The 19,489-nt window shown below is 36.1% G+C and overlaps 1 protein-coding gene across 14 annotated transcripts in view; it reads right to left on the bottom strand.

The window, feature by feature from the left end:
* Nucleotides 1-19,489, bottom strand: part of TJP1 (tight junction protein 1) — a 164,477-nt gene that overhangs the window by 17,490 nt on the left and 127,498 nt on the right. For all 14 annotated transcript variants that reach the window (XM_040569847.1, XM_040569848.1, XM_040569846.1 and 11 more), the window contains 14 exons: nucleotides 18,350-18,629; nucleotides 17,650-17,753; nucleotides 16,713-16,881; nucleotides 16,227-16,371; nucleotides 9,622-9,758; nucleotides 7,101-7,206; nucleotides 6,097-6,247; nucleotides 5,444-5,552; nucleotides 4,740-4,959; nucleotides 4,113-4,297; nucleotides 3,874-3,969; nucleotides 3,366-3,448; nucleotides 2,131-2,341; nucleotides 938-1,038 (listed from right to left, as the gene is read on the bottom strand). In XM_040569847.1, the coding sequence (XP_040425781.1) occupies nucleotides 938-1,038; nucleotides 2,131-2,341; nucleotides 3,366-3,448; nucleotides 3,874-3,969; nucleotides 4,113-4,297; nucleotides 4,740-4,959; nucleotides 5,444-5,552; nucleotides 6,097-6,247; nucleotides 7,101-7,206; nucleotides 9,622-9,758; nucleotides 16,227-16,371; nucleotides 16,713-16,881; nucleotides 17,650-17,753; nucleotides 18,350-18,629 (2,097 nt within the window). The remainder of the gene's footprint in view (nucleotides 1-937; nucleotides 1,039-2,130; nucleotides 2,342-3,365; nucleotides 3,449-3,873; nucleotides 3,970-4,112; nucleotides 4,298-4,739; nucleotides 4,960-5,443; nucleotides 5,553-6,096; nucleotides 6,248-7,100; nucleotides 7,207-9,621; nucleotides 9,759-16,226; nucleotides 16,372-16,712; nucleotides 16,882-17,649; nucleotides 17,754-18,349; nucleotides 18,630-19,489) is intronic.

Below are 19,489 nucleotides of genomic sequence, written 5' to 3'. Positions count from 1 at the left end.
AAATCCAGCAGCAGGTTAGAATTCAACAATTCTGAATATCACAGGGGAGGAAAAAAATCAGGGTTCAATCACTGGAGATGTTAAGCTAATATGTAAAAGCCTTTTCTGCAGTCTAGTTCTCCAGTTTACTAAGGGGTCAGATGTCTATCAATTCAAGGGAAGGGATAGCACCTAGTGTCCATGGAAATCAGTGTTTGACAAAGATAAAAAAACTATAAAGAGTTGTCATTGTACTGGAATCACTACCGTCTTATATATACCTCCAAGTTAAAGCTAGTTCTGTTCAAGCAGAAAAATAGTTCAAATATTAAGAACATTGTAACAGATGCATCGTTTTCTTACTTGAAACTGGCGTTCCTCTTGATATTAGTTTCTCAAGAGGATGGATCTAACATGCATAGTTGCTTGAAAAGGCAACTGGATTTTTAATGGGAAACAGAATTCTAACTTTGATTTTGTATGAGCGTTCTCAAGATTGAAAGAAAGAAAACACGAAGATGTTGCTTGCTTTATATTAAAAACCACTAATTCATCAATGGATAATCCCAGCACCTAGTACTGATGCAGCAGAACACCCTGAAATTTACATGAAAAAACATCCAATCCCCACAAAAGTTTCAAAGCAATAACATAGTCTTCAGTAAAGCATCAACAGGCAAATGCTCTCAGTTTTACTACTCCACTACATGCACAAGTGTTATAGCCCTCATTAACAAAACTTCGCTAATACAATGACAAACCAGTTTTCAACAGGTCACACAGCCATGGAACTGTTTTAGATCTTCAAATGATTATTAAAATCATGAGGAAAGAAGGAAAACAAATTTAATTCCACAGATAGATGCCCATATCTCCAATACCAGCAACAGAACAAAAGACTACAGAACTGATAGTTTTGTCATTCCTCCCCTAAAATGGCAAAACTATTATTTCTTACCTTTCCTTCTGAAACCCATACCAGTTGGTTCTGTTGTTGCTGAATCGCTTCCTTTAGAGCTCCATACCATCCTTCATTCATCGAATTCAAGTTAATGGTAGCTAGAAGTAGAGCAAGTTAGTTTGACATTTGATTTCTGTAGAATTTTGAAAAGAAACTGTATTAAAAACATTAAATTAACATTATATATTAAATAAACATATACATTATATTATTATATATTTTATATATAATATATTAAATAAACATCAACATTAAACATTAAAACAGTATTAACATTAATATCAACTGTGAGATTTAAATAGTAATGTAAATGTTGGTATTCAAAGCAACCCTAAGGCCTAATGTAGCTTGGGGAATTTTACCACATTGCAAAGACTCAAAGACTGAGTTAACAGTAATTTAGAATAAAGTGAGGCTTTAGTTTAGTCAGAGAACAAAATTACATTATTCTCCTATTTATTCAGATGTTTGTTTATAACTGACCTTGCAAAGCAACCAAATATTTTTGGAACATCATTTTGACATTTCAGATCTCTTCATTTGTGCAATTGTGTGCATGAACAATTCGCACACTAACTACCAGGAATCGAATGTGGGGAACCTGAACAATTCAACAAATGTTGGACTGTATTTGCAGGAGGGCATTTATTCTGTCAGCATCACCCTTTCCAACCTCGGGGCCATAAGCAAGTCTGCATGAACTGGGATCAAAGAATAAGGCAAGCAACCAGTAGGTATTTGGTCACGCTAAGAGCAAGATAGATTGCCAAGGAAGGAAAAGAAAGCCTGGAAAGCACCAATGTAAAACAGGCTAAGAGATGCTTGTGTCCTCCTCTAAAAGGAAAGGAACAAGAGGAAAAACACATGGAGGAAAAAGAAGGACCACAGAGGGAAAGCAATAAAGAAATACCACAAATGAAATGCATCTAGTACAACTAATGCCAACCAATAATTGTGATGGCAGTGCATTGGTAAGTTAAATCATTTTATATTGTAGTTTTCGAAGTTGGAGTGGCTTAACTACAAGAAGAAATATTCAGAACCAACAAGAGTAGGTAGCAATTAAGTTACAGCAGTTTCTTAAAAAGGAAAAATACTATTCAAGTCTGGAAAAAAAAAAACAACTCTTATCACACCTCTCCCTCCCTCAGTTATCATGGATTAATCAGTATTTTTCTTGAATTACTTACTTGTAAAGAGGTGGTGATTATTTTTACGTAGTTTGTGAGCTCTTTCATATAGCTTTCTGGCACTTTTTCGTGATTCTGGGCACAGCCTCATTCTCATGGTCTTCACACCCTGCTTAGAATCAGGGTTCAGGAACACTACAATAGGATACCACTGTGCGTAATTCAGACGGTCCACTGCATTAGGAGTGACATCTAATAAAGCATGTTTGTCCTGTTATGATAAAAAAGGCAGAGACAAAGTGAAGCACTTATATACTAAGAAAAATAATTTTTTCTTTTAAACATTTTCTAACAATTTGCTTTGTATTAGCTTTGCAGAAATCATCATTTCAAAGTATCGATTTAAATCCTTTTCTGTTTGAATAACAGACACCAGATCAACTCAAACACTAGGCTACAAGGGCATACACATTTTAAATGTAGAACTGCGTAACAATAAGCTTTTCAATATTTAACTCTCTATTACAAATAAAAAAATCGGCCCTCTGATGCAAGCCTCAACTACAAAAAGGCACTAAACTAAAAAATGGCTAACAGTAATCTTCTTGTAACAGGAAAAAAGGGAAAAGTCAAACACGATCTAGACTCGTTACACAGCTCCGCTTTTCCTTCCAAAAAATCTACTCTCTGAATGCAAGAATTAGGACAGTTTTCGTCCACTGCAAGAATCATCTCAAATACACAGCACATAGTACCCCCCACTTTGCTGCTAAAACACCTTTTTCTACTTGGGTATCAGAACAGTTTGCAGTTTGTTTTTAAGTCAGAAATGAATAGGTGAGGAGTACAGCCTCATATTATAAATTCATGTCCGAAGTTCTCAGGATATTAAGGAGGTGAGATTGAAGGATCCTCTTCCCTCGTTCTTGCACAGAAGTCAAAAGTTATTAATTTGTAAACTGGAGGTAGGGAGACAACGACAACAAACTATTCCATAAAGAAAACACCAGTTTCTGGATGCAACGTCACACTGTGGCTGCAAGCACAAACGAATCTTAAAATGGACATAATAGAGAGGGAACAACAATCCCTAGAACAAAGCCTGAAAATACTTCCAGATTGCAGTTATTATAGAGAAGGCATTTTTTCTAATTAACCAATAGAAAGATGAGAAAGTTATTTTTAAGGAAAAAACACTCATTAGTTATACTTAAACATTTTAAACATCAACAGTTTACTTATTGATACCAGTTTTTCCTCTTGTGTTAGAAGTACAGTGACAGTAGAAGACTTACTCTATCAATTATCTGTTTTATAGTGTGAAGACGAATAATGCCAGAACTACGTTGGTCTGTACCAGCATCTCTTGGTTCACTTTCTGGTAGAGAGGACACAGTAAAAATCTCTTGTAAGTTTACAACATACTCTACATTCACACATTAAGATAAAGCAAACTATTTCATCACTCAATATCAATTCAGGCTGAAGATGCTCCTCTTCAAAACATAGGAGAAAGCTATCCACTAATTTGGCCACAAAATCACTATACCTTTGCAAAAGTACTTCGATATAAGATACTGAATTAAATTTAAATTTTAGAGGGCTATAAACACAACTAATATTACTTTTGCCTACAGAGAATTATCATCATTTAACTAGTGAAAAAGCTTACATTTTATCTGTTACTTAATATTGTTAACATTTTGTTAAACACAGTAGTAGCTGAAGTAATACCGTAGGAACTAAGTAGCAAAAGAAAGTTGGCAATTTCATAGCTGCATAAAAACTCGATCTCACACTTACTTGCAATTTGAAAAATATCTGGTTCTTCTCTAGCTAGTTTCTCCCGCGCAACATCAGCTATTGGACCAAAAATGGTCACTGGTCTGAGAAATCCAGCTAGAATAGAAGGCAAAGGAGATAACAAGTTAAGTTGATTGCTTAAAACAAATGCAAGATACTCTGAAACACATGGATTAATACAAAGCAAACCCCACAATCCTGTTAGCCTGCAACAGAAGTATCTAAGACTAAAGCCATACCTTCCCGAAGAACAACTCTCTCATAGGCAGGAAACTTTGTCTGAACAGGTTGAGCAGAAAGATCTTCTCTGCTTTTTCGGAGATTTCTTTTTGAGCTACGCAAACCTCGGAACCTCCAGAAATCCGCTCGATCTCCTCCTGCTGTCTTTGGAAGTGTGTACTGCACGCTAGCTAGTTGCTCAGCTCTAAGATGACAACAAATCCCACTGAGTTACCAAAAAAGACAGCTGCTGAAATAACACTTGTCTAGCAAGCTTATGCTTACAAAAACGCTACCACCTGCTGAATCAAGTTTTCTTTATTTCTGTATTAGAAACTATAAGATAGAACTACTCAGGCTGATGTCACATTTTTAAAAGCTTTATCTACCCTTGTCTCTAGTATTGAGAAGTAAGTTTCAAGCTAGGTGTTTTTATTTATTTATTTATTTATTTTTGGGGGGCATACAAAAGTCAAAATCAAGCACACGGAACAGATAGTTAACTTCAAATTGTTTTAACAGTGACTTTTTCCTAAGAAACTGAACAACTTGTATAGACTAGTGTCCTGCAGGCAATGCAAGTTACACAGATGCAGAATTTAAAATTTTAGTTTTCAAACAGCAATATAAATACCTTAAGATCGTACCTGTTTTTATTAGGTATGATACCTCTTTCAACTTCCTTATGATTCTTGCCAATTCGAATCGCCAGCCATGAACCCAGTTTACCATTGTACAGAGTGTCCACCACCCGGAACACTTCACCTTTGTTGAAGCTTAGTCCATAAGGAGATTCTTTTTCATATTCAAAATGAGTTCTGATATAGAAAGAATCCCCTACATCAGACTCCACAATGCGACGATAAACTTAGAAATTAAAAATAAAAATAGTGTTAAACAAATTCCAGTGGTTTCCTACTGCTCATAAACATCATTCTAAGCAGTATCTTACCTTCTTTTAATCCTCCTTGTTTTAAGTTTACAGTATTACTTCAGGAAAGCTTAATGTCTCAGACCTTCTGTATTTTAAACTGCATAACTATTAATAGCAAACTAACAGTTTAAAGTCAACTTTTGCTGTCACAAATTTGCTAGTATAAGCATAATTCAGTTCCTTGGAAGGAAGGAATCTTACTGTGAAAGAAGTTTTTAAGTACTCATTTTTAACAGCGTAACTATAACAGACTCTATCCAGCTCCTCCAAGTATTTAATGCCAATACTTCTGTGAAATAATTTTGTAGTGTTTTTTTTTTTTTGTCTCTCCCTAGCCTCTAACTACTCAATATTAGCTGTATTTTTAACCTGGTTCCAAGCAGTCTACTACGTTTTTCCTGGTATACAAGTACTTACCATCTTTTTTCTTCTGTGCCAAAATGGTTACTTCTTCGCCTTTAGGGAGATCAAGCAAAAAAAGGACAGCTTCCTCTCTGATGATATTTGTGAAGTCTACGTTGTTTACCTAGCATCAACGAAGTAATCAGTTTGATTTTGCAAACATTATAGTAGACATGTAAACATAGAACAGGAAATTTGCATAAACTTATCGCAATGGTTGTTTATTCAGTTTAATGTACACACAACAAGTGCATGCATCTCAAGAAGCCTCTTGTACCTCTAAATAATACTCCTTGCTTATTGCAAAACGTATAACTCCTGGAATATTAGGTAGCTACTCATTTTGACTACTTTAGATCAATATTATGGAGCATCTGGAAACATCAGTAACATCAACTGTAATATACAGAATCCTGTGTGAGAATCTAGTGACAGAACAGTTAAATGAATTTTCTTTGAACTGAGTTTAGTCTAAGAAACTAGATATAAAACATACAAGCCTTCCTAGCAACAGTACAGTAACTAGATTTTATTGCTAGGTCATCTAATAAGTATAAACAGAAATACTGTACGAACTGCAGAGGCAATCTATTTGATGTTACAGAAAGAAAACCTACTTTGGTGTTAACAGAACATTTTATTTATAAATGTTATTATTTTTGACATACCCTGAGAATCTGGTCTCCTTCCTCTAATCCTTCTTTCGCTGCAGGGCTGTCTTCCAGAACACCAGCTACAAATATGCCAACATCATTGCCACCAGCTAGTCGCAAGCCCACACTATCTCCTTTTCTGAATTTTACCAGTTTCATGCTTGGCCTAGAAATTTAGAATATATTCCACTTAGAGGTATACTGTAAGATATTCTGGTAAACTGAGAATGAAGACATGCAAATAGTTTGCCTATTACTTCAATTAGAGGATATTAAGCTATGCATACCATTAACTGCTTATCAACTGCAGCATTATACAACAAACTCATTAGCAGCACTTGGAAGTAACAAAACTCACGATATTTAATTGTTTAGTGAGGTTTGGTCTTATGCTGATAGTGTTTTAAGTGAGGTATTTTGACACACTCTTCCCAAAACGTTCCTCCTTTGGAAGAGCTATACTAGCACAAAGATTTTTTTTTGGCTCTTTAGAGAGCAAGACGAACATTTGAGACTACCTAACTAGAATCTACTCTCATGTACGCAAATGATCATAAAGGAGATCCAGCTGGAGTAGAGTCATTGGCACATCAAGACTTAGCACATTTCTGCAATTATCTTCTTTATTAATTGCTCTCCAATTATTTAAAAGAATTTACTACAGTATCTCTCCTCTCTCCAGACATGGGAATAAGGCAGGAGGTATGGGGGTACCCAGGGAGAGAGAAACACTGCAACTTTCCACCAGTTGACAATTCTAACTGCTCATTCCTGCATGAAATTAACAAACTTAAAATTGTTTTATTACATGATGTGAGTGCCAATGAGGCTCAGGAATAAGCCTAAAATTTTCATCCTACTCCTTTTAAACAAAAGCTTCAGGACAATGTGCTGACTTCTCATCAGACCATTTATGTTATGAAGTACTCCTAACTTATGTTACTCGTTACCTTGGGAGAAAGCTTGATTTGCTCAAGACCCAGGCAATCAGACTCAAACAGAATTTAGAGTTACATTACCGAAGCATTCCATCTTCATGGGTTGAATTAGGTAAAGGGCCATCAGATGGACTGACTGGTAAATCCACATCTGGCTGACCTCCTTGTGCATACACTGGCTTTGGTTCTATTAAAATACAGAAGACATTAATGTCCATTTGGTCATTTAAAGATGAGAAAATAAAGCCTAACTTAATTAAGAGCTTGATTACATCTTTAGTAGTTTTAAGTCTACCCACTAATCCACTTTATAATAAAAAATTAAATATTGGAAACTTCAAACAACAAGGACACTCTTACCCTGCCATGCAAAATGGGGCAATTACTGGCCTAATTACTGCTTTAGTAAAAATCCACAAATTTTCTTTACACTTAGAGTATTCTAAATATCATAAAACTGCAATAACTAAGAGAATTTATGCTCTCTGTAAACCACTTTCAACCCTGCTCTTTCCTACCTGGATATGCTTAACATAAAGCTTTCTTGCCTTTTAAAGTTATCTTAATTTTTGAAGCCAAAATACCATAAACACTAGAACTACTGCTCCACACCTTGAGGCTGGCAGACCACACTTTTTATTGGCTCTCTTTAAAGATAAGTACTTACTATGACTCTGCTCGAGTCACTGGGAGGAAACTGCCACTGCAGTCTTTCCCCCAGTAGTGAACACTGTTATAGTGTCTATTATCGGTATATGGTTGCTCATATTACAAGAATTTACATTTAAAGCATTATCTGAATACACTTTAAAGAAGCTCACTTCAAATTACACTGGCTTCAAACTAAGTTAATGTTCCTTTCTGCTTACTCTAACCACCAATAGACCAGTTTGAAATAGGAAACTTCAGACAATTTGGTAATATGCTCTTTCTAATGTGATTTTTGCCTTTACCATATAGCGTACCATAGCATAACACTTTACCTTTAAGTCTTTAATGACCTGTTCCTAGCCCAAGACTTTGATGTTGCCTCTAAAAACCGCTCTCCTTCTACCCTCCTTGACTCAAACAACCATGACAGAGTTCTTGCCTTTAGTCCAAAAAGCAGTCACAGGATCCGCCAACTACTTTTCTAACATTTTCATTACAGTCTTTGAAAGAGCGTCCTAATTTCCCTAGAGCTTTCTTTGAGGCTATTAAAGGATTGTGTGCTTTATTACACCATTTTATTTCAGACCATGTATTATATCAAGTTAATTTTATCTGCAGACAAATTTAAATATTATCTTAATGTACTGGCCTATGACTTTTTTTAGACATCTTCTCTCATACAAACTGATTTTCCTCTACGTGCTTCTTCCCACTCACCCATGAACAGAACACTTCTTTATCCCTACTACACAACAACAACAACAACACCAGAGTACTTATTAATTGCTTGCCAGTCCCTCAAACCACTCATTTGTATATTACATTGGATTGAAAAACATCTTCAGAGGCTCCTATCCTGGCTGGTTTTGTATCATGCCAATTATTATTTTTCAATACATTATAGAAATACAGAATTCATCTTTTAAATCCAGTCATAACCTTTTTCTATCTTGGCAAATTAAGACTTAGTTCACTTGCACCTTTTCATAACATTCTTACAGGAGGTTACTTCCTACAGCAATCTTTTTCATAATGGCTGCTGCAATAGAAAACCTACTGTTCTCACTTTCAAGGCCTTTCAGAGCCTATCAACATCATAAGTCCTTCAATTCTTCACTGAGCTACTGAATACTACATGCAGTAGTCTGATTGCTCATCCCTTAAGTGTTCAAAGGTTTTCAACCTTGAATGTGCTTTTTCTCATTCTATACAGCCTTTCCAGAGCAGCTCCTTCTAAACTGTCTGCACAGCTCATCTTTCTCCACTTACAATTTCAATGAATGGCCCCATTCTGTAAACCATAGGAAAAAAAATCTTGTAAGTCTTTGTGCTCAGAACAATGTCCCATCACCGTATCGCGGTATGGTTTTCTTTTTAACACTAACTGGCTTTTACCTACTATCATTGAGTTTATTCCTCCTCTTTCAAAAAAGGAATGGGATTTTGTTCTGTTTCTGTTAGTTGTACTGCACTTTTAAAAATGACTCTTGGCCCATGACTGCAGTTAAGTGCCACAGTGAAAACATTTCAGAGTGCAAGTTTCGTTTGAGAATGGTCATTCTAAAAAGGCTCAACTACACCTTTATTTAAATTTACTCTACCACCAGTAACTTGTAAGATCCAGTCTACAACTCAACTCTCAGAAGAGATCTATTGTAGCCTTACTCTAGAGGAGAGTACAAAAAACTCTTTATAACTAACACACACAATCAAAGCTCTAAAGTGAGGTTTCACCACTGTATAATGGGCGGATGCATCGTCTTAGGTTTTCAAGACAGAAACCCTGAAATATAAATAGGCTCATGGTTACAAAGACCATCCGTATTCAGCAATAAAGGTAGTTAGAACTCGTTCTAAGATTTCAGTAATCATTCCACAACTATGCAGCGGCATGCAATCTCCACTGATCATTCATTCTCGGCAATATGCATAATTATGTTTCATATTTTACCTGGGAGTGGTGGTGTTTGCTTTTCAGTTCTTTCGCCTGCCACCTCTTCCATAGTTTTAGAAATATCATCTGCATTCTTTACAGGCGTAGAGATGGCTCCTGGTTTAGTTATTCTTTCATCTTCTCTGCTTCGAAGACTGTATTAGAAAAAAAGATTACACTCTGCATATAGAATTATTTCTACAACCTAAAGCTTCTAAGAGTAAAGAACAAATCTTTTTCATTCAGAAGTTCATATTTGGCAGATGAGGAATTATTGATTACATTTTGCTCTCTTAGGCTATTACAATATCGGTATTTTTACCAGTTGAAAATTTGAGCATTTTGTCCCTAACTTTATGTTAATAAAACAGCTCTCTAGATGGGGCTATTTCGAAAGAGGAGGGACATCATAAAATGTAGTGCTGTCTTTGCTGCACCCTGCTTCAAGCAAGTATGTCGTACATGTGGCCTGTAAATTTCACAAGAAAATGAGAAACAAAGGAAAGAAGGGGAGAAGAGCAGTTATGATCCTTCACTGCTCCCTGTAGAGGTCACAGATTTTCAGACTTCGGGCTTTGCTATGATCACACTACTCTATCTGCTCCTTTGTGTGGCAGCTGTCCTAAAACACAGCTATCTTGGTACAGCTTTGCACAGATAAAAGGTAGAACACAAACACATCTCTGACTTCTCATCCTTCAGAGAAGATGGGGGCCCTCAACCCACAGCTACTACACGTCTATTGCACTTGAAAACCAAAGAGACATGCTTCTCAGTCATCCAAGTTTTAGAAGAAAGATAACTGGTCTCTTACGCATTTCCACATATGCTTAAAGTGTAACACATAAGCGGAAGGAATATATGACAAATGAGAAAAATCTCTCATTCTTTACATGAAGGGAATACCTAAAGCTCAAACAACTTATTTTCTATTCATTTAACTCAAAAGATCAAGTATTTTTAATATCATTACATAGAGGTTACTTTGCTACCAGCTGTACCATAAGAGAACTGAACAGAATATATGCTGTACGTTGAAACATTAGCAGTTACACTATCTGTTGAAAGAGAAATAATTTGATTTGGTTAGAATAGAACATCAACAAGCAGCTGGAAAAACAAAAAGTAGATCAGCAAGCCAAAGGGAACAGCCTTAATTCCCAAACATGTATTCTCTACACACACACGAAGTCTTGAGACCCTCAAAATATCTATTAAGTTTGTGGAAGTCTGCTAATAAGCATGGGTGTAAGAAGCATTTGAGAGGAATAGGACACAAGCAAACCACAACTGGTTAGCTAATATTATACTTGTTTGTCAAGAAGTGGAAAGAAGAGGTACTTCCATGAAGACACCAACACCTCGGGTCAGTAGATACAAATTTCTCTCTTATAAAGGAGAGATTGGGGGGGGAATGTTGGAGAGTAAAGTCTATCAATACTAACAGCTAGATGGTGCTACTGGGTAATGATGAGTATCAGCCTCCACAAAGTACAAATGTATCCAAAAAAGTCCATTACAAAGACTAAAGGCTATTTAAGCAGAACCAATACTTTAACAGTTAAATATGACTTGGGGGAAAAAGCAAATCTACTCATCCAAGCCTTGCTTGAAAGAAAAGAGAAATAGTAAAGATCTAAATACAAGCAGAATGTGCTTTCATGTACGAACATAAAGTTTGAAACATCACAGAAACCAACCTTAGCTATTCACCTAAGATATATTAAGACCTTTCACTACTTTCTTCTTCCCTTTTGTTTTAAAAGGCAGCTAAAAAGAAAAAACTGCAATCCCCACGATGATCTGGGAAGACCAAGACATCTTTACACTGTAAAGAACCAGCTCCTTATAAAGAGTTTGTAAACACAAGTAGAGTGGCCTAATTTCTAAGAACCTTTATATCTTTTATTATTATTTTTCAGATAAACCCTTTTGGTACTTCTACAGTAGAGAAAAATGATGGTATCCCCTTTTGGTTAGAATATTAGGTCTAGCAAAATGAAATAAAAAATAAGTTTCTTTATTTTCTGTTCTCTAACTTCACCTGTGAAAGATTTTGGTACTCTTACTCAGATTTCCAGCATGCATTCATTTGCACATAAAATTAAATGTGTAAGCTAAAAGCAGTGTTTTACTTTCAGCATGAGACTAAGTTAAGACTGAAGTCCTCATGCCCTTGAGAAGAGTTCCTGGCTTATTAAAAACAGACACTAACATTTATTTGTTTAAACGCCTAAGTGTTTTATAAACAAGAAGTCCTATAGTAATAAGCTACAACTAATTTCCCTCCTCCCTCCCAAAGATTTTTGGGTAATAAACATTTGTGAATGAGATATTACAGTTAAGTTTCCCTACGAGCGCTCTCTACCTGTTTTTCAGCAACTCCTAACATTTAATAGAAGGATTCCAAAACAGTAATCTAAAAATAAGGCAAAAAAATACTGGAGTTACTATAGGAAGGCAAAGTTCATTTTATATTTCATGTCCACATAGTCCAAGAACACTTTAATTTTATTCAGCTTTTATAAATGCATATAAAATAGTTATGGAAGAAAAACTCTCAAGAACAGTAACTCAAATACAGACACAGAGTACAGCACCAGATAGTCAGGTAAATACCTGAGCTCATTCACGTACTTGAAGCATGATGATCTTCAGACTGTGCTACATGTCATCTGCTACTGGCAAATAGTCTACCAATTAAAATGCTTGCAAAAGGTCAGCTCTGCTCAGTGTAAGATCAAAGTTTAAGTGGGAATAAGGTGGTAGAAAGACAGCTGTGATAAATCAAAATGGAAAAATCAGAACAGCACAAGAGTTGAATTTTTCTTTGCTTTCCTTAAGTTGTCCAGTAAGTACCGTATCAGTTTGCAAGATGATACGGGAAATAACTGATGCTGTCACTGTTTCTAGGTGATGGAAGCTTGTCCAAAACTGACAGCTGCACTTCCCATGAGTGAAAGGTGGTGTTAAATGTTTGTGTGTTCTAACAGTACTGCTGAACATCTGTGCTGTGCCACGGCCCCCTCTACATTACACCCCCATCCTCTTTTAAATTTTTTTTTAAAGCATGTCTAACAGGAACATTTTTAAATAACCTTCAGTCTCAAAATACAGTCACAGCTACAAATTAGCATCATCAATTTTGGTTACTGCTTCAAAACAAAAGAAGACTGTTTGCAACACACAGTAAGAATGTTTGCTTGCACAGAAAAATCTTGGAAAAATATAACTATGCAGGTTTTGTCCAAGTGTCTGGTTTTAACACATCTCAAACAGTCTATTCATGAGAAGACAGTAAGAAACAGGAGAGGCACATTCCTAAGTACATTCAAAATAGGGTTGATTTTTGTCCTAAATTCTAGTTTTTCCACTTTTTTTTTTGAAAACTGAAAATATAACAAACCTCTTGCACTATATGTAAATTGACAGCTGTATTATGGAAGTCAGCCTCATCCTTCCAGAAATAATGACAATCTCTACAGGGATTTCTTTAAGCTACCACATCTTTCTTGCTGAGGCTGAAGTGTCAAACAGATCAAGAAGCATTTTTGCTATTCCAGTACCCAGGTGAGGAAGGCAGCACAGCAATGACGAGTCCCTTAGTGGGACTTCTTTCAGTTGGTAGAGGGCAGCTGGGAGATGCTATTTGGCAGGCTTGCCAGCACCTGGCTGTAAATGCCACTGTTCAGCACGTCACACCAAAACCTCATCAAGTTCAACCACCTTACTTCCAACAGTAAGACCACTTAGGTAAGATAGAATATGTATGATACTTCCCTCAAGGTACATCCTCCAGCTTAGGATGCACAGACACCCCCAACTCTGGCTTTTTAAGTACAGTTCTTAATACATTGTACTGTTAAAAGTTACCTTGAGTTCTGTGAAATTCTATCCTTAAGATACATTTTCCTCTAACTAAACAGTTTTCTTAACGATATCTTTCAAGTTGTACTTATCTTCCAAAAATATAGTTCACTGTTAAGACATAAGCTCAGAGTTCCTCCTCAAAGCCAGGAGATATAAATTATAAGTATAATTTATACTTATATGAATTATAAATTATAAAATTATAAATTATAAAGTATAAATTATTAAGTATAAATTATACTTCATATTTTACTTAGTACCCAACTCGGTATCAGGTGACTAAAAATTCTCCTAGTCTCCATAGCTACAAGCATTTGCAGATTAAGTCCCTTCAACACAGAGGAACAACTAGCAAGCGAGCCATCAATCTAAAGCTACCTCAGATACAAATCTAAAGCTAGCTTCTCATCCATGGGCAGAGAAATCTTCACATCCCTGTTGAGACTAGAAAAAGTTATTACAGCCATTAAGAGTCAATCCTGAGTTTGACGGATGATTTAACATAAGTCTGCATACGGACTGACTAAAATAATGTCATTATCCCAAGTAAAAACCTGAGTTTTGAATGAGTTCACACAGAATCCATTTGCTTTACATAAGGATCTACTGGATCCTTATGGATCTCTGGATCCTTTTCAGGACTTGACAATGGATAATTATGTTTTCTGCTTACAGAAGATTACAAAAGTGTAATTGGAACACGTCCTAGAATCTGAGTTTTAGAAAGATTGTTCAAAAGGGACATTGCTGAGCTTCCTCTAGACTAAAGAAAACTACAAATGCTGTCTAATGCTTTGACAGGAAGTTCAAGTAGCCATTGTTACGGAACTTCTATACACAGGAAAACTGCAGGCACACCAGTGTACCTATCAGTATGAAATACTGAAAAACGGACAACATTCAAGACCCTACCAGATACTGAAACTAAAGAACTGAAACAAATATATTGGCAGATGTACTCTTTAGATGTGTACTCTACCGGACACTGAAAGTGTCAGCCTGCAGTTCAGCTTGTATGAAAAGACTGAGAAGATTCCTATAGAATTTGTCCTCATCAACATACACTTAGCATAACAGAGCATAAATGTCTAAATACGGACTTACTATCTTCAATAATTTTTGATGTCATTCTTAAGTTCACTTTGATAACTTTTCTTCCTCAGCTTATTCTCAAGCTATCTTCCCCAAAGTTTTCCATTATATTTTAAACAATGAAGCAATGTTGCAAACAATTTACTTGTGCAGCAAGTCTGAACTTGCACAAATTACTACAAAAAAGAAGCTGCTTTTCACATGTTCTTTACGTGGCTCACAGCCCAACAGACTTTCTGATCTCAAAAGGGACATGTCCAACAGGAAGTCAGTCCATGCCAGGGTAGCTCCTGTTCATAAAGCAGATAACAGATGCATTTCAAGTTCAGATAACTTCAAAGTTCTTTTTCAGGAAGGATTTAATTCTTCTGACAGCACAGTCTGTAGGGAGGAAGTGACCATCTACCTAAGCCACTGTAATAGGACAGGAAAGCACTAACAGCAGGATAAGTCAGTTTCAGTTTTGATGGATTTTTTCTCCATCCAACAGCCATTTTCACACTGCATTTCAAATGCATGTTAAGGAATACAGGCTTCAAATCTGACAGGGCATCACCACCTTCACAATCAAGTTCTTCAAGGTGCCTCCTACTTTAAGGTTATATCCATGCAGAAGGCAAGGTATATGCATTGTTTTCCCCCTTGGATACACAAAAGATTACAAATAAACAGTAATTAGGTGTATCGTAGTTTTATTGAACAGCTGGCTGCAATTTGGTTTTCAGAATTTTTGGTAGCATTTTAAAGTCTTCAAATACAGGCTATGAATTTGAGATTTGCAACAGATCAGTTCTAGTGGTTTTTGCTCTGTCATCTATACGTGCTCAAGATGAAGTTCTCTTACTATTGAAAGATTTGTTCTATTTAAAATCAAGATACTTTTTGAATTCTGTTGCTAGCTAGTGTCCACTTCCAAAATCAAACTGCACAAATACAAAAAAGGACATATCTGTTTTTAAAGACTAGGTTTCCACATGGCAGAAGAAAAAATTCTAAACCATACAAAACATGAATTCAGAAATGAGTCATCTAAAATTAGACTTACCTACCTCATAGCTGTCACATCAGTGTCTCAGTATCAACTCAAATTTTTAAAAAGTACATTACAAAAACCACATCTGCTGAGCAACACACCTTACTTTGCACGAATTAAATTTATTTTGAAAGATAAAGTAATTTTTAAAGAATGATAGTGAGGAAAATAAAAAGCTTATACCTAAACAAATCAGATTTCCACAATTTTACCCAGGTTGGACAATCACTAGGACTGTGCTACTAGTCAACTCAAGTAAGATTGTTACAGTTAATTTCTACATGAACCAAAATATAATTGCATATGCCTCAATAACATCTATTAATATTAAACTTGCATGGCCACACATATAACCATGTTATAAGAACAAAATCATTTTTTTTTTTTTAAAGAGATCTATTTCTTTTGAAATATATTTTGAAATATATTGATAGACACAAGGATCTATTTCCCCTGAATTCTCAGCACATTTGGATCATGATCAGCTGCATCTCTTGAGAAAAAGAATTCCGTGTCACTACCACCATAATTCTGCATCACATTTGTCACTGTATAAATCCAAGCACTCCTACAAACTTAAATCTCACTTTAAATAGTTGATTTAAAAATAATACAATGCTGCCATCACCTGCCGTTGCTGGGCTGCTGTGGAGAATGTCTGGAATGGTCTGAAGGCTCTGACCTCTGGTCAGGAGATCGTGAACGACTGCGGCGGGGCCTGTCATGTGATCGGTTGGAATGATCTGATGCCAGCGACTGAATTTCTGAAATGTCTGTTAAATAAAAGTTGTTTTTTCATGAAATGATTGTAATTAAAATGGTGGCATGACCTGCTCATATGGAAATAAGCTTTTGCAAAGATTTTTATGAAGATGTTAAAATCTATGTTTATTATTTCAAAAACAACTAAATAATACTCCTGCAAAAACAATTGCAAGAAAAGAAATTTTTTCTCCACATTTAAGGTACAGATTTCAAACACCTTCAGAAGAATTTACTCACATGACAATCCTACTCCTATCATCCTCCCCACCCTCCTCTCATCCCACTGAGGTATTTCACATTGTCACAACACAGGGAATTCTCTGCCTTTGGAAATCAAGTTTATACTCACCGTCTCTTTCTGAAGCATTAGCAGAATGAATACTGTCAGAAAGATCAGGGACATTCAACAGCGTAGCTCGTTCATCTCGCTGAACAACCATCTTCAACTTGCCTTTGGACCTTTCTATTAGTGTTTTTGCATCTGCTAAGGACATATTTTCTGTCACTGTGCCGTTTATCTGAAACGGTTAGAAGAGCGCAGATAGAAACTTACTGAAAACCACTGAATCTCCAGTAAAGATGGTGTTTTTCTGTGTGATGATATTTAGAAATACTTAGAGATTTTTCCAAACTGCCATAGTTTACATTGAATGCTATACAATGGAAAACTAAGTCTCATCCAAACTATAAGAACATAACACGGAAAATTATTTTCAAATTTCAAAGATAAAACATCTACCACTAATATGAAGCTTTAAAAAAAAGTTATGCTTTTTACAACTAGCATCACAGCAGAGTAGGAATAGCATGTTTTTCTGTACCAGCATTTGTGGCAAAATCTTATTAACAAATTTTGAGATACAAAACGCTGGCTATATCAATTACTACAAAAATCAAATGTAACCTGAAAGCAAGTTCTAGCATTGCTCAACAGCATCAGTCCACAACGTTATATTGTATAACTAAGCACCTAGGTACAAAGTCTTGAGCCATCCGAAACAATTATTTATTTTTAATTATACATTTACACTAGGTTTCTTTAATAACATAAGCACTATTTGTCCAAGTAAGACTTGTGGAAAAATACTTAAGACAAAAAATTGCTTTATAATTTCTCTTATACAAGAGGGTTTATACTTAGATTTATTGATCCTCAGATCCTCAAAGTAAGTTCATCATTACATATCATCTACTAACAATAATTATGCTATAAAGTGATGGTTGATTCTACGAACAATTACATCAATGAAATTTCTCTGAACAAACACCACCACAATTTACCATACCTTCAGTACAACATCTCCTTCCTGAATATTGCCATCTCTTGCTGCAAGGCTATCCTGTGATATTTCTTTCACAAATATGTGACTTGCCAACCGTAGACCATACTCTTTATATAATTGAAAAAAAAAAAAAGGAAAGAATACTGATAAAGTTACAGTGAAGAAAAGGAAGATGTATCTCAAGATTTACAACACTGCTTTACAAAAGATTTAAACTACAAACAGCAGCAGAAGAGTGAACTTGGCACATGAAGGACTGTAGTAGAATTTCGCTATATTTTACCATTATATCAATTCCTCCTTTGACTCTGCCTATAATCATAGATGTTGCTTAATAGCTCAATTTATACACTACATACATTTTTTCCTCTTTCAAACCAGAAGGACATGGAAGAACATGGAAGACTCAGCTAAAATATATAGAATGTACAAAGTCACTAACAGATGTCAGATGCACAATTACGATTTGTTTACACTATGTAATACTTTACCATTTGCTAAGAACATAATTTTGAATATGGAAAATATCTCTAGAAACACAACTGCTGTTTTCAAGTTTTCAGCTAGCTACTTGTAAAACTGGCAAGCAAACTGTAATAGCACTGTTCATCAAGTCAATGAAGCCCTTACCACCACACTGACTGATGCATTTGGCCTTTAAAAAACAGCAAAGGTCTTAACAAGAGAATTCTGGAGAAGTTACCTTCATTCTTTCTTGATTTCACCAGTGTTACTTTGGTAGGTTTTGCAGGCTGACTTGAAGTAACTGACCTTCTGTCAGATCTTGGTGATAAGCTTCTCTCTCTGCTTGCGCTTCGGTCTCTTACCCAGCTCTTCTCGTGCCTTCTGTTGGAACTGGGACCACCACGGCTGCTTCTTGGATCACGTATCTCTTCATCATAGCTATCGTCATCGTTTTCAGACACTGGTTCAGGTTCCTGTCGAGCTACTGGAATCTGAATTTTCTTCATCCTTCGGATAGTCTACAACCAAACATCAGCCATCAGCCCCTGGCTGCATTGAAGCACGTCTCTTGTGCCTCCTAATTTTACATTACCACATTTAAGTACATACTAATGGGTTTTATATCACATCACAAGTCACATGTATGTCACAAGTACATACGCAAGTCACAGATACAAACGCATATGTACCTGTATATATGCAGCCATATACATGTACGCATACAAGCCAAAATTTTGCAAATGCAAACATATTCAGTGAATGGTGCAAGGTACTTAAAGGAATCAAGTCCTACAAAGAACAACAATAAACCACCTGCAGATCTCATTACAGAAACTGGGGACAGGACAGGACACAAGACTAAGGGGCTTGCAGTTATGGTTAGGCTACAGCCTGCACTCTAAGCTCCCTGTGTCCTGTACCTCAGGCAATTGCAGGTGTGGCTATCAGTAGTACAGTGAGTAAGCAGAAGCAAGCAGCTCTGCAGTAAGCCATTTTCCTAAGGAAAAACGTTTTCATCAGCTCTTCCCAAGCTTACTGTAGGAACCCAACTGCAAGCTTCACTATGTATCACATCCTATAACCACTCTGCAATGAGCCTTCCAGGAGCTCAGCTCTTGCTCAGGGAAACAGTTCCACAGAGGTGATTCACATACCACTGATATACGTACCTGTACTGAACAACTTCAGAGATATACCAGAGTAGCAAGTTGCACATTGGCACATGAAGGGCTTATTGGATACTAAGAAAGATCTGTCATAGCTTCCAACAGAAGTTCAAAATTAAACAAAAAGCAGGAAATCTAAAGTGTTCACTCACTGCAGTTTACACATAATAAGGAAAGAAAAACAACATTTATCCAATCTTTTCAAGCTCACC

This window comes from Cygnus olor, chromosome 11 (genome assembly GCF_009769625.2).
Source record: "Cygnus olor isolate bCygOlo1 chromosome 11, bCygOlo1.pri.v2, whole genome shotgun sequence".
Classification (NCBI taxonomy): domain Eukaryota; kingdom Metazoa; phylum Chordata; class Aves; order Anseriformes; family Anatidae; genus Cygnus; species Cygnus olor.
The sequence above is the reverse complement of the archived record's forward strand: the minus strand, read 5'-3'. Positions and strand labels throughout refer to the sequence as shown.